This window comes from Sapajus apella, unplaced genomic scaffold (assembly GCF_009761245.1).
Source record: "Sapajus apella isolate SASKATOON/1434 unplaced genomic scaffold, GSC_monkey_1.0 scaffold175, whole genome shotgun sequence".
Taxonomy (NCBI): domain Eukaryota; kingdom Metazoa; phylum Chordata; class Mammalia; order Primates; family Cebidae; genus Sapajus; species Sapajus apella.
In genome coordinates, this window is record NW_022437115.1 from 776066 (window position 1) to 789207 (window position 13142).

General features: G+C 54.4%; 1 protein-coding gene and 1 pseudogene across 11 annotated transcripts in view; both read right to left on the reverse strand.

The window, feature by feature from the left end:
• TBC1D24 (TBC1 domain family member 24) overlaps window positions 1-13142 on the reverse strand; it is a 36649-nt gene that overhangs the window by 5874 nt on the left and 17633 nt on the right. For 5 of the 10 annotated variants that reach the window (XM_032268157.1, XM_032268158.1, XM_032268159.1 and 2 more), the window contains 7 exons: window positions 7418-8497; window positions 6810-6827; window positions 6144-6302; window positions 5154-5217; window positions 4690-4785; window positions 4131-4353; window positions 1163-3829 (listed from right to left, as the gene is read on the reverse strand). In XM_032268157.1, coding sequence (XP_032124048.1) covers window positions 3675-3829; window positions 4131-4353; window positions 4690-4785; window positions 5154-5217; window positions 6144-6302; window positions 6810-6827; window positions 7418-8382 — 1680 coding nt within the window. In that variant the 5' untranslated portion in view covers window positions 8383-8497 and the 3' untranslated portion in view covers window positions 1163-3674. Of the gene's footprint in view, window positions 1-1162; window positions 3830-4130; window positions 4354-4689; window positions 4786-5153; window positions 5218-6143; window positions 6303-6809; window positions 6828-7417; window positions 8498-11162; window positions 11568-13142 lie in introns of those variants that run through there. The other 5 variants (XM_032268161.1, XM_032268162.1, XM_032268164.1 and 2 more) reach the window with 5 other exon arrangements.
• Window positions 9071-9653, reverse strand: LOC116542930 (annotated as a pseudogene). The gene has a single exon (XR_004265408.1). The product of XR_004265408.1 is annotated as a 10 kDa heat shock protein, mitochondrial pseudogene (transcript).

Below are 13142 nucleotides of genomic sequence, written 5' to 3' on the forward strand. Positions count from 1 at the left end.
CCAAAAAAAAAAAAAAAAAAAAAAAAAAACAACAAAAAACTCTTTATACCAGATTATTTTTCAAAGTCCATACTTTCCCACCTAACATAGAAGTTGTAGGGTGAAGAGCCTGTGAGGCTTGTTTGGCACTCCTGCTTCATTTCATAATTTCTCCATGCAAACGAGACGTTTAGGCTGAGAAAGAGACCCAGCAAGAATCCAAATGAGCTAGGCACACTGGCTCACACCTAGATCCCAGCACTTAGGGAGGCAGAGGCGAGAGGACTGCTTGAGCCTGGGAGTTCAAGACTAGCCCGGGCAACGTACGAAGACTACGTTCTCTGCAAAATGGGTGAAAAAGAAAAAAAGAATCCATGTGAACCCGAATTTGAGGCAGGTGCTATATTGCCTAATTAGTGGTCATTTGGGTGTTCTGGAACAGTGTTGGTCTTGTGAGTTTGATGACATTCTGGATTTAGTGAAAATGTGAGAAAGTAAATAACTGTAAAAGTTAAAATGATTCCTGGACAGTGGGAAAAACGAGGCAGTCTCAGTGGGCCTGTGGTTTAGTTAACAGCATTGCACCACTGTTCATTTCTTTGTTTTGATATTGACGTCAGGGGAAGGTGCGGCTGCATGGAAACCCTGTGCTGTCTCGGCAACTCTTCTGCAAATCAAAAATTACTTCAAAACAAAAAGGTACAAAATAAAAACTAAATTATTAAATATAAAATACTCAAGGAGACTGCAAAGGCTTTATGGGTTCAGAAAGTGGATAAGAGAAATATGAAGGCCTTCTGAAATCTTCAAAATGTTTTAAAACAAATTTCACTGAAAAACTCAAAAAATGAAGCATGTGGCTTACAAAAATAGAAAGAAATTAAAATACTTTAGTTCATTAAAACTATAAAAAAAATTCAAGTACAAATGACTTGCTCTCATAAGTTACTTTGCTGAAACTGATTTTCTGAAGCCATAAAGGCATATCATCTGCTTTAATGAATTCATTTAATAAACTATTTTCAGTTAGGTTCAATTTTTGTTTTAAAAATAAATGTTAAACATTTATTCAGCACAAAGCATTCTATTAAAAAAATCAAAAAATAAATGTTTAAATCTTTCTAAAAACAAATGATAATTCATTATGCAGTTTCATCAAATTTTAGCTTTTTTTTTTGTTGTTAATAAAGAATGGCTACTTCATAGGCAGAGCAGCCACTTTTGGCTAATTTTTAACATCCAAAGCTAATAAATAATCAAGAAGAAATAGAGAACATTAAGAAAATAAATTATGTTCTATTTGGGAATACCTAGTATCAGATAATAACAAGTACAATGATAAGAATAAAAAAGAAATAATCACATATGCCTTCTGGGTTAGTAGAAAAGTTAGGAAAAGATATGAAATTTAAAGAAACCATATTTTGCATGCACACACAAAACAAAGAACTTCGCTCATCATGTGGAAATCATGACCCAGCAGCAATCCTTCCTCCTGATCAGGATCACCGACAAGGGCCGGACAGGGCCCCCGGGGCAGCCAGGCAGAACCTGCTGGACTTAACTCGCCAGAGAAATCACCAACCAGTTCAGGAAGTTTGCAGAGGGAAACCTACAAATGGTCCTTAGATGTGACTTCCCTGCTCCTGGAAGGCTCCCTCTGGAAGAGCTTGCAGTGTTCCCGCTGTAGAATGTGGGTGAGCACCTCAGTGGGCAGCCTCCCACACCCGCTTGGCTACAGGCCCAGGAAGCCCCTGGAGGCCCCGGTGGCTGAAGAGACCAGACTCATGGAGACCAGACGCTCGGACTCCTGGAGCTGATGCAGCAAGACCGTGTGTAATGAACACCAACGCTGGCGGTACAAACAAGGCCTTGGGGGTGGCTCAGAGGCTGGGGCTTGGAGGGCTGCAGTGTGCCGTGAGGGATGAGTGGCAGCTTCCCTCCCATGCCTCTCCCAGTGAGGGGGATTCACACCTTCCCCTCTGAGCCTCTCAACAGTCCCGTGAGGAGGACTGCAGGGCAGGGGGACTGGCCCCATTTCACAGTTGGGGAAACTGAGTTCCAGACAGGTGTGTCAGCTTGCCTGAAGCCACACAAGGTTCCAGGTTCTTCCTCCTGCCCCGCTATGAGCCCAGTCAGAGGCTACGTGAGCAGATGGTCAGGGAAGGCTGAAAGCCCACAGGAGGAGCAGGCAACGGTGTGGGGATGGACAGCAGCATGGTGCAGGGGACCCCAAGTGGCACTGGCTGGAGGCAAGCAGGGATGGGGATGGGGGCAGGACTGCTGGCACCTGTGTCTCTGACCCAGGCCTCCAGGGTCCCAGAACAGCCACTTGGGTCTCTGCTTCTCCCTTCTCCCCTCCGTGGTGCCCAGACCCTCAAGACCAGCTGAAGGAGGTCACAAGGTGGGGGGCTGCCCCCTGCAGTACCCAGAGGCAAGGCCTCCCTTGGTGTCTACCTGCATCTGGCCAGCACAGGGCTCAGGCAGGGCAGAGGCCCAGGGGCCCAAAGGCTGTCAGGTAAGAGATGCACAGAAAACCCTGACATGTGGCCAGCCACAGCACCAGGAGAGGGACAGAGGGAGGACATGCATCCATGCAAGGTGGCTGAGGACCTCGGTACTGTGTGACCAGGGCCTGGGGAGGGCGCAGGGCAGAGAAGCAGCTGGGGCTGGACAGAGATGAGCATGCCACAAAGAGGGGCTTGGACGTGATCCTGGGCCCCAGGTCACGGCAAAGACAAAGAGGTAAAATGGGTGGCCACAGAGGCTGCAGGAGCTCAGGGAGGCCTGGGCTGGAAGGGAGGGGCTGAGAAGCACCCTGGGTCCCGGCTTCTCTGGGCAGACCCCTGGAAATGGAGCTTGCTGGTCTGAGTCGGTCCATGGGGGCCTGTACCAGGGCCACCTCTTCAGACGAGAACACACAGGGAGGCCCAGCAAAAGCTTCAGGCTCTGCAGAAACACAAGGACATGTCACATCCCCTCCAGCCCCCACCCTCTCTGAGGGAGGAGCCCCGCACAAATCCCCCCCTCTTCTCACCCAGCAGCTCCTAAATGCAGCCCAGGGGAGCCTCAGAGCTGGCCAAGCAGGGTTACTATGAGAGCTGGCCAGGAGGCCTAGGGATGGAGCTGGGGCAAAGGCCTGGAGCAGGGGGTGGGGTCCCACCAGGCGGCAGGCCTAAGGGTGCCAGTCTCTTCTCAGGATCTACGCTGGGATTCAGCCGCCAGCCAGCCAGGCTGCAGGGCCCTGCTGGGGAGGGCGCGATGCTACTTGTCACCAGCAGGGGGCACCACAAGCCCACCCCTGGCGGCACGTTCCCGCTGCCATTCCACTCCCACCCCAGGGGCTCAGGCTGCAGGAGAGGCTCAGGGGCGGCAAGGTCCAGGCACTCCCAAGGCCTTGAGCTCAGGACGCCTCCACGGAGGAGGAAGGTGCTTTCTATGCCAGCCCTGGGTGGGGCTGGGGGCATGGCAGCCCGTCCGGCTCTGACCCCAGTGCAGGTGGACTGGGGAAGCCCAGCACAACCCCGGGTAGAGGCAGCAGCAGGTCTGGGCAGTGCTAGGCTCAGTCATGGGGCCCTGCTGTCCCCCAACCCCGCCCACCACATGGGGGTCTCATCTGCTCTCTGCTGCCTGAGGTGGCAGCCCAGCCTCCAGCTCACCACCCCACCTCGGCTCAGTCACCGTGGCACAGGCCGTTACTGGGTGTCAGGATCCTGGAAGCCCCAGGCCTCCACGGCAGCAATGAGGAAGTTCTCGGAGCAGAGGGGCTGGTTGTTGAAGGTGTCGCAGTGGCTTGTACGGCCCCGGTTCAGGTCCCCATCGATGTAGAGTGCCTGGCCACCCCCTCCCCCTGTGGGATGTTCAGGTCAGTGGGCCCGACTGCCCCATCAGCACTGCCCCGGGCACCTCACCTCCTGTACAGCTGTCCTGCCCTGCGCAGGCCTCTGAAACCATACAGACCCCTGACCCTCCATAGTCTCCAGGACCAGCTGTCCAGGCTGGTCTCTCCCTCCCGGCACCCTTCCACCCATGGTGCCTGGTCCATCCCTGACACCCAGGGCCTCTTCTCTGCCACCCCGGTCAGGGAGGGCTGGGTGCAGCGGCCCAGACCCCCACACCCTCATCCCAGGGCCCCGTCTGCTAGCGCTCACCAATGATGAGGCAGTCGCTGCCCCCAGCCATGAACATGGACTCGGTCTTGGAGGGCAGGTTGAAGTGGCGAGTGGCCAGGAAGGGCGAGAGGCGGTCGGCGGGGTCTGAAGAGGTGGAGTGGCTAAGCGGGGCGGTGGGCTCGGCTGCCATCAAGGGCGTGGGCTTGGTCAGCTCGGGGTGCTTAATCACCACCCACTCGTAGCGCTGCACCTCCGGCTGCAGCTGGGGTGGAAGGGCAGTGTGAGGAGCTGGCGAGGGCACCCACAGGCCCCTCTGCCCCAGAGCCACAGCCCGTTCATCCCAAGAATCTGCACCCAGAGCCCAAGGTGGGCATAGCCCGAGCCAGGGGCCGGGGAGTTGGTGGCTCAGGCAGATAAGGCCCCCTGTCCTGTGCAGCGTGAGGCTGAACGATCAAACCCAGAAGCATGCAGGTCGATGACGCGGCTGGGTGACTGCCATGGCGACAATCAAACAGGGTCCCCAGGCAGGCAGGCACTCCCGTGGGGATGAAGCTGCAGAGTCTACACGGGGGGCTGTGGAGCACTTGGCGTCACTCACCCTAAACACAAAGCATTCTCCGGTTCCAAAGAAGCCCAGTTTGCCTCCAAACTTATTTCTCTCGCTCCAGTCTGTGGAGAGGTAAGCGCCACACACCTGGGGGAAAGGCCCGGGTGAGGCTGTGCCTGCAGGCCCCCAGGAGCGTCCCTGTACTCCAGCCTGCTGAGGGGCCCATCCCAGGTCACAGGTGGGGATGCAGGCATCGCCGTCTCCCACTCCCACCCCAGGGCAGGGGTGGTGTGGGAAAGGCAGCGCTGCGGGTGCCTGCACCCTGCCCCTGGCTTGGAGTTGGCAATGAGGGTGGGCGGGGCTATGTCGGGGAGAGTCTCATTTCCCCTGCGGCCCTTAGCGTGGGATGAGCCCCATGTGCTGCCAGTATCCATGCTCTGACTCTGGCTCCAGGCTAGGATGCTGAGGCCCTGGAGACATCAGAGCCAACCCTGACTCCCAGGGCCCCTGCTCACCTCCTTCTGCGTGGTCTTGATGAGCAAGAGGGTAGGCTCATGTCCTTCACACTGGAAGTAGAACCTGGCATAGAGACACGCGTGCCAGCTCTCACCCTACACACCCTCCCTGCCGCCTCCTGCAGCCTCTGCTGGTCCTGGCTATCTTGGGGCAGAAGACCCGTGAGCTGCCTCTTTTCTCTGGGTCCCAAGAATACCCAGGTGTTCCTGCCTGGCTCTTCTCTGCCATCCCCAAGACAGCCTGCCCAGGTGTGACTTGGGAGAGAGGCTTTGCAGCGGAAGGCCAAAGTGAAGAGCCAAGTGCCAGGGGCTGAGGAAGCAGGAACCAGAGGAACAGGTCCCCACAGTGGGGAGGTTTGGCCCATCCTCACAGCCCAGGCATGTGGGAGCCAAAGAGGCCTGGGTCTGCCAACGTGGTGCCCAGAGCTTGGCTGTTGTCCTTGGCAGAGCTGGGAGAAGTGGCTCCAGCTGTGCCAAAATGCTTGTGGTGTTATGAACCTGTGAACGGTACCAGGTGGGGGCTGGACCAGCTCTGCCTGCCTCACCTCCAGGTCACCCCAGAGCCAAGCCAGAGCTCCGACGGCCACATGCTGTCCAAGGCTGGAGGAAGCCTCCCTGGCTGCACCTGGCAGCGCCACCCTGGATGGCAGCATGACCTGGGGCCCTGACAGAACACCACATGGATGATAGGGCGGGGGGTGAGCACAGCTGGGGCCTGCTGCCCATGTGGTCCCTCCAGTCAGTATCGGGAGCTCCGAGGTGGGGATTCTCCCTCCCACGTCTTCACGACACCTGCAAGGCCTGAGCTGTGGCAAGCCTGGCCATGACCCCCAAAGTCTGGGTGGCCTGGGGAGGACAGAAGCCCAGAAAGGGACCCCGATTCTCAGGCCCCACAGGAAGAAGCAGGGCCTCAGCAGGTGCCCAGGGCTGAGGCCCATTGCCTGACTCTGCAGGCAGGACATGTGGCTGGGCAGCCCTTTGGGGTGTTACCTGGCTAGGCTGTACCCGTGCTGCAGGGAGGAGAACAGCAGGAGGGGCTGGCACAGGGCAAAGCGCTCAGGGACCCAGGACCAGATGTCTCTCATCTCCCTGACGCTGACGATCTCCGAGCGGAAGTTCTCTGCATGGACGGCCAAGTGCACAAACTGCCTGAGGGGAGCGAGCAGGGTCAGAGTCCGAGGGCGCATCCAGGGCCAGGCCATGCCCCCAAGGTGTGCCCCGGAGCTCGTTTGAAACTAAGTCCGGAGGGAACTTCTCGCCTTCTTGTGTGTGTTTAGGGCTGGGTTCTAGATGCCCAACAGGGAGAAAGTTCCCAGGAGCCCCACCTCCCACCCACTACAGAGGGAGAGTGCCCAGCCTGGATGGGGACAAAGCACCTTTTCTCTAAGAAATCAGGACAGAGTGACTGCTCTGGCAAGACAAGGCTTCATGGCGAGCCAAGCACCGGCAGATGGCACAACAGAGGCAGACAGGCAGGCAGGCAGGCAGACGTACAGAGAGACAGACAGAAGGTGCCTGAGCATCACTCGGGCTCAGAGGCAGCGCTGCTGAAGCCGGCCCGCGAGAGCAGCCCTGGGACCCAGAGCAAGCAACCGGCCTAGAGTCAGCCTGGTGGAAAGGCAGAGGCCAGGCGTGCAGACGCGGTTTCAGACCTACCTTTTAGAAAGTGACACACTGAAAAACAGGAGAAAGCAACGGACATGGAGAAGAAAAATAAAACAGACAAGGAGAGATTAGTGTAAGTACCGATCCCGGACAGGCCTTCGCTGGCCCAGAAGGAAGAGGACTGCACGCCAACAGGCCACAGCGTGGCACCGTCACAGCGCCGGCTACCGAATGGACACAGGACACCATGAACCCCTGACCCTGCTCCCCTGGCGCTATGCTCCAGGTGGGGAGGCCACGCCCATCAGCCACAGCAGCGACCAGCCACAGAGCCCAGAGTTGGAGGGGCGGAGCAGGGGCTGCCCTGAAATGGCCCAGGGAGTGCGCCTGGCCTCCCGCAATGCCTTCTGACCCCAGGGCCAGCATCAGCTTTCATCTCAGCTGTGGGCCTGGTCCCAGAGGATAGGACCCGACGTCCCTCGTCTGTGGCTGTAACCAGGAAGGCCCTTCCTGTTTCAGTGTCTTTTCAGCCATACACAGATGTCTGGTGGACCATGGGCAGAGGCTGCCTGGAGGCCAGCTGGATGAGCTCATGCCAGACACATCCCACCCCAGCCCCTGACCCTGGGCGGGTCCCTTGCAGCCCGCCGGGCACCTACCTCTTCTGCTTCACGGTGATGCCCTTCTGCTTCAGGGCTTTCTCGTTGGCCATCTGCAGGAGCTGGATCTCCTTTCGGGAGAAGAGGCGGATGGCGAACGCTTTCTCCAGCAGCTTCTCGGGGGATACCGTCTTAGCGATGTCTTTGACGAACATGCGGATGTCCTGCTTCACGCTGTCCGACTCCAGCGGCTGCCCGGCCCTCACCTTGTGGAAGAACTTGAGGATGGCCAGTGCCACGCGGTACAGCACCTTGTAGCCCTCCACTAGGAAGACGTCAAAGACCCGGGCAAAGTAGCAGAGGGGCAGCTCCCCAAACAGCCAGCGCTGCCAGTCCGCATAGACCTGCAAGATGTCCTCCGACACGGCCACCATCAGCTTGTGGGCCGCCTGGCAGTACTTGTTCACCAGGTCCCCGAATGTCATGCAGGATGACTCGAAGGCCAGGAAGCTCTGGTCAATCAGCCTCCGGCCTGGATCGTTACAGGCCAGGATGCGGCAGGCCTTCTCGAAGCACTCGGCCTCGTCGATGCTGTAATGCAGCAGCAGGGCCACCACGGCCGGCAGGGCGGGGCAGAAGGAGATGTCCGGGAACTGGTTGGCGATGCACAGGAGGATCTTGCGCACGGCCCCCTCGCCGCGCGCGTTCAGGCAGTAGCTGGGCACCTGCGTGTTATCCACGAACTCAGGCAGTGGCAGGCAGCTGCTGCTGTGCTTGCCCACGATCTTGCCCACGATATCGCTGTACACGCTGGCGTCGGGTGTGACTGTGCGGCAGGGGATGTCCCGGATCAGGCGCTGGTACACCTTTCCCCGCAGCGCGTGGCTTTGGGCCCAGTAGCCCTGGCGTGCCAGCTGCTTCAGTTCCTGCAGATCGGTGCAGCTCAGCTCCTTGGGCCCCAGGTCCCGGATGGCAGCGTCCATCTTATCTCTGTCCACGAAGCAGTTGTATCCTGGAGAGTCCATAGTGCCGCTGTGCTCAGAAGGATGCCCCGGGCTGCCAGGAGGGGAGCACAGAGTGGCTAAATCCTGCAGCCCCCTTTCCGTGGGTTTTCTGCTAACCTGTCTGCCATCTCACACCCTGCAGGATTAAAAAAACATTTTTAGCGTGTGTGTTTCAAGGTTCACATTTTAAAGAACATTTTTTTCTTTTTTTTTTTTTGAGACGGAGTTTCACTCATGTTACCCAGGCTGGAGTGCAATGGCGCGATCTCGGCTCACCGCAACCTCCGCCTCCTGGGTTCAGGCAATTCTCCTGCCTCAGCCTCCTGAGTAGCTGGGATTACAGGCACGCGCCACCATGCCCAGCTAATTTTTTGTATTTTTGGTAGAGACGGGGTTTCACCATGTTGACCAGGATGGTCTCGATCTCTTGACCTCGTGATCCACCCGCCTCGGCCTCCCAAAGTGCTGGGATTATAGGCTTGAGCCACCGCGCCCGGCCCTTAAAGAACATATTTTTTCGTATGTGGCATAGTTTTCTTTTCTTTTGAGACAGGGTCTCGCTCTGTTGCCTAGGTCGGAGTGCGGTGCAGTGGCGCAACCCTGCTCTCGGCAGCCGTGAACGGCTGGAACAATCTTCCTGCCTCAGCCTCCTGAGTAGCTGGCACATCAGGTGTCCACCACCATGCCCAGATAATTTTTTTTTTAACCACTCATTTATATATTTTTATTTGGAAATGTTTATATCAGTACAAGGAAACAATTTTGGAGACACTAAATGTCATCAGTTATCATTAGTTTATTATAAAAGAGAGATATGGAAATTATTTACATGATGAAAGATTTCAGAACTTCCGTGGAATGGGCAGCTTCACGTTGATGCCATTTCAATAGTGACTTATTTCAGTCTACGTACTTTCCAAGAATGTCACCATCTCTAAATAGGAAATAATCCTTGTCATCTAGAACCACTTTGGTGCCTCCGTATCCTGGGAGAAGAACTTTATCTCCAACTTTCACGCTAACTGGTTGAATCTCTCCACCCTTTCCTTTAGAACCCGATCCAACAGAGACCACTGTTGCTTGCAATACTTTTCCTTGAGATTTTTCTGGAAGCATAATGCGTCCTTTGGTTACAGTTTCAGCAGCTCTCCTTTCAACCAATACTCGGTCAAAGAGTGGGAGAAACTTTCTAAACGCCTGTCCTGCCATGACTCCCTCAGCCTCAGACTCGTACTCTGCTCTGGTGCACCGCGGCAAGGAGAGACCGCGATATGGCCCTCGCAACACGTGAAAAGCAATTTTTTATTTTGAGACTCACTCTGTCACCTAGGCTGGAGTGCAGTGGTGCAATCTCCGCTCACTGCAGCCTCTGCCGCTGCTCCCTGCCTTTGCCCCCTTCAAGTGATTCTCCTGACTCAGCCTCCTCAGTAGGTGGGACTACAGGCGTGCACCACCACACTGTCTAATTTTTTTGTATTTTTAGTAGAAACAGGCTTTCACCATGTTGGCCAGGCTGGTCTCAAACTCAGGTGATCCACCTGCCTTGGCCTCCCAAAGTGTGGGATTACTGACGAGAGCCACCATGCCTGGCCTAATTTTTTAAGTTTCGTAGAGATGGGGGTCTCACTATGCCATCCAGGCTGGTCTTTGACTCCTGGGCTCAAGAAATCCTCCTGCCTTGGCCTCCCAAAATGTTGGAATTACAGGCGTGAGCCACTGTGCCAGGCCTTGTTTTGCTTTGTCTGAGACAGGTTCTTGCTCTGAAACTCAGGCTAGAGTGCAGTGGTGCCATCTCCTGGGCTCAGGTGATCCTCCCCCCTCAGCTGTAGCTGTAGCTTGGACAAGTCAGGCACCACCACACCCAGCTATTTTTTTCTATTTTTAGTAGAGATGAGATTTTGCCATGTTGCCCAGACTGGTCTTGAACTCCTGATCTCAAGCAGTTCACCCTCTGCATCCTCCCAAAGTGCTGGGATTACAGGTGTGAGCCACTGTGCCAGGCTCAGGCCTGTTTTGTTTTTTATTAATTAATTTTTTTTTTTTTAAGAGATCGGGTCTTGCTCTGTTGCCCAGGTTGACCTTGAATCACAGGCCTCAAGTGATCTTCCCACCATGCTGGAATTACAAGTGAGAGTCACAGTGCCCAGTCACATTGTTTGGCTTAATCTTAGTGTAAGTATTAGAAGGGCTCCTACTTAAGTGATTGTTCTCAGAAGCCATTACAAACTTTGGAGTATAACTTCTTTTCACAGAATTCACGAAGTTACCAGGTCACACAGATTCTGAGTAATGAGGGGCTACAGCTAGAGTTCCCAGAAGGCCTTCAAGAGCTTGGCCGCTGGCCGGACACAGAGGCTCATATGTATAATCCCAGCTACTCAAGAGGCCACGGTGGGAGAACTGGTTGAAGCCAGGAGTTAAAGACCAGCCTGGGCAACACGGTGAGACCCCATCTCTACCAAAAAAAGAGACTGACCCTGCTGAAAACACCTCTCCACTCGAGCATGGTCCACCCTAGGCTCCCAAACACTACCCTGCACCAGGGGGCCTTCTGAAAAGGAACCCCCAGTTGAGAAGATCCCTTTGAGCAGAGAGATGCTTCATTCCAGTTCTCTTTAACCGGCTGTGCACAGTGAGAAAGACGCAGCCTATGCTGTCCCGCCCTGTCTGGGTTGGGATTCTGAAGCCAGCTCTTCACTTTCTAAAACCACCAGCTCGAATGCTACGCTTCAGGCAGGTGCTCCAGGGAGGAATCTCTGGTGAGGAGCAGGTGGGTTTCCCAAGGGATAGCTGTGACCTACATGGAAGGTGCTGCAGCTTTAAAACTGCACATCTCTGGATCCAAATGAGCCAGAAGTCAAGCGGCGGTGTTGGTGCTCCTCTGAGAACAGCATCGCTGGGCTCAGGCGAACACAAAAGGAGTGGATAAGGTGTGCCCTGTGGGATTCTGGATGACGGGTGGCTGCTCTGGCCCAAGGCTACCATCCTGGGCACAAAACTTGCAAGGTTTGCTTATGCACATCAGACTAACCTTTCTCCCTGGGATGGCACAAGTTCCCAGAGATGCCACAGGGGCCTGCTTCAGCGAGTTCTGGATAGTGACCAGACCACTCTGGTTTCTCCTGTAGCTAGAACATTTACCTACCCATTACAAGGCAAATACTACTTTAAAATATTTCGCAAAAAGTAAAAATCATAGTGTCAAACCTACATCTGCGACACACTGTCTTCGGAAAGCACCTTGACGCTGTGTTTTTGTGTGTGTGGTAAAATACCCATAACATAAAATTTATCATTTTAGCCTTTTTTTTTTTGAGACGGAGTGTCACACTGTCATCTGGGCTGGAGTGCAGTGGCACGATCTCAGCTCACTGCAACCTCTGCCTCCCGTGTACAAGCGATTCTCCTGCCTTAGCCTCCTGAGTAGCTGGGACTACAGGTGCCACCATGCCTGGCTAATTTTCTGTATTTTTAGTGGAGACAGGGTTTCACTATTTTGACCAGCCTGGTCTTGAACTCCTCACCTCGTGATCCACCTGCCTCAGCCTCCCAAAGTGCTGGGATTACAGGCGTGAGCCCATTTTAGCCATTTTTAAGTGTACGGTTCAGTGGCATGAAGTACATTCACATTGTTGTGCAACCATCACCGCCATCCAGTTCCAGACCTTTTTTCTTCTTCCCAAACTGAAACTCTGTATCGATTAAATGCTATCTCCCTGTTCCCCGCCCCTAGCCTCTGGCAACCGCCATTATATTTTTCTGTCTCTATGAAATTGACTACTCTAGGTACCTCATATAGGTGAATCATATAATATCTTTTTTTTTTCTTTTCCCCCGAGACAGGGTCTTGCTCTGTTGCCCAGGCTGGAGTACAGTGGTACAATCATGGCTCACTGCAGCCTCTACCTCCCAGGCTCAAGAAATCCTCCTACCTCAGCCTTCTAAGTAGCTGGAACCACAGGACCACAACACGGAACCCAGCTGATGTGTATTTTTTTGGTAGAGATGTCTTGAACTCCTGAGCTCAAGTATTCCCCCAACTTGGCCTCCCAAAGTACTGGGACTACAGGTGTGAGCCACCATGCCTGGCTAATTTTTTTTTACAGTAGAGATGAGGTCTTACTATGTGCCCAGGCTGGTCTCCAGCTCCTGGGCTCAAGCGATGCTTCTGCCTCAGCCTCCCAAAATGCTAGGATTACAGGCATCAACCACCATACCTGGCAGTTTTGTTTTTAGAGACTGTGTCTCGCTATGTTGCCCAGGCTGGTCTTGAACTCCTGGCTTCCAGCAATCCTCCCACATCAACTTCTCAAGTAGCCAGAATTACAGACACAAGCCATCACACCCAGCCGTGTCCTTCCTTTTTTTTTTTGAGATAGGGCCTTTGTTCTGTCACCCAGGCTGGAGTGCTGTGACACAGTCATAGTTCACTGCAGCCCCAAACTCCTGGGCTCAAGTGATTCTCCCGCCTCAGGCTCCGGAGTAGCTGGGACTACAGGCACGTACCACCAGGCCTCAAATAATTTTTTAAATAGAGACAGAGTCTTGCTATAGAGACAGAGTTCAAGACCAATTGCCCAGGCTGGTCTTGAACTCCTAGGCTACAGCAATCCTCCTGTTTCAGCTTCCCAAAGTGCTGGGATTATAGGCATGAGCCACTATGCCCAGCCTGTCCTTCCCTTTTTTTAAGGCCAAATAACATTACATTGTAGGGACAGACCTCGTCTTGCTTATCCATTCATCTACGGACAGACACCTGGGTTGATGCCACCTCTTGGCTA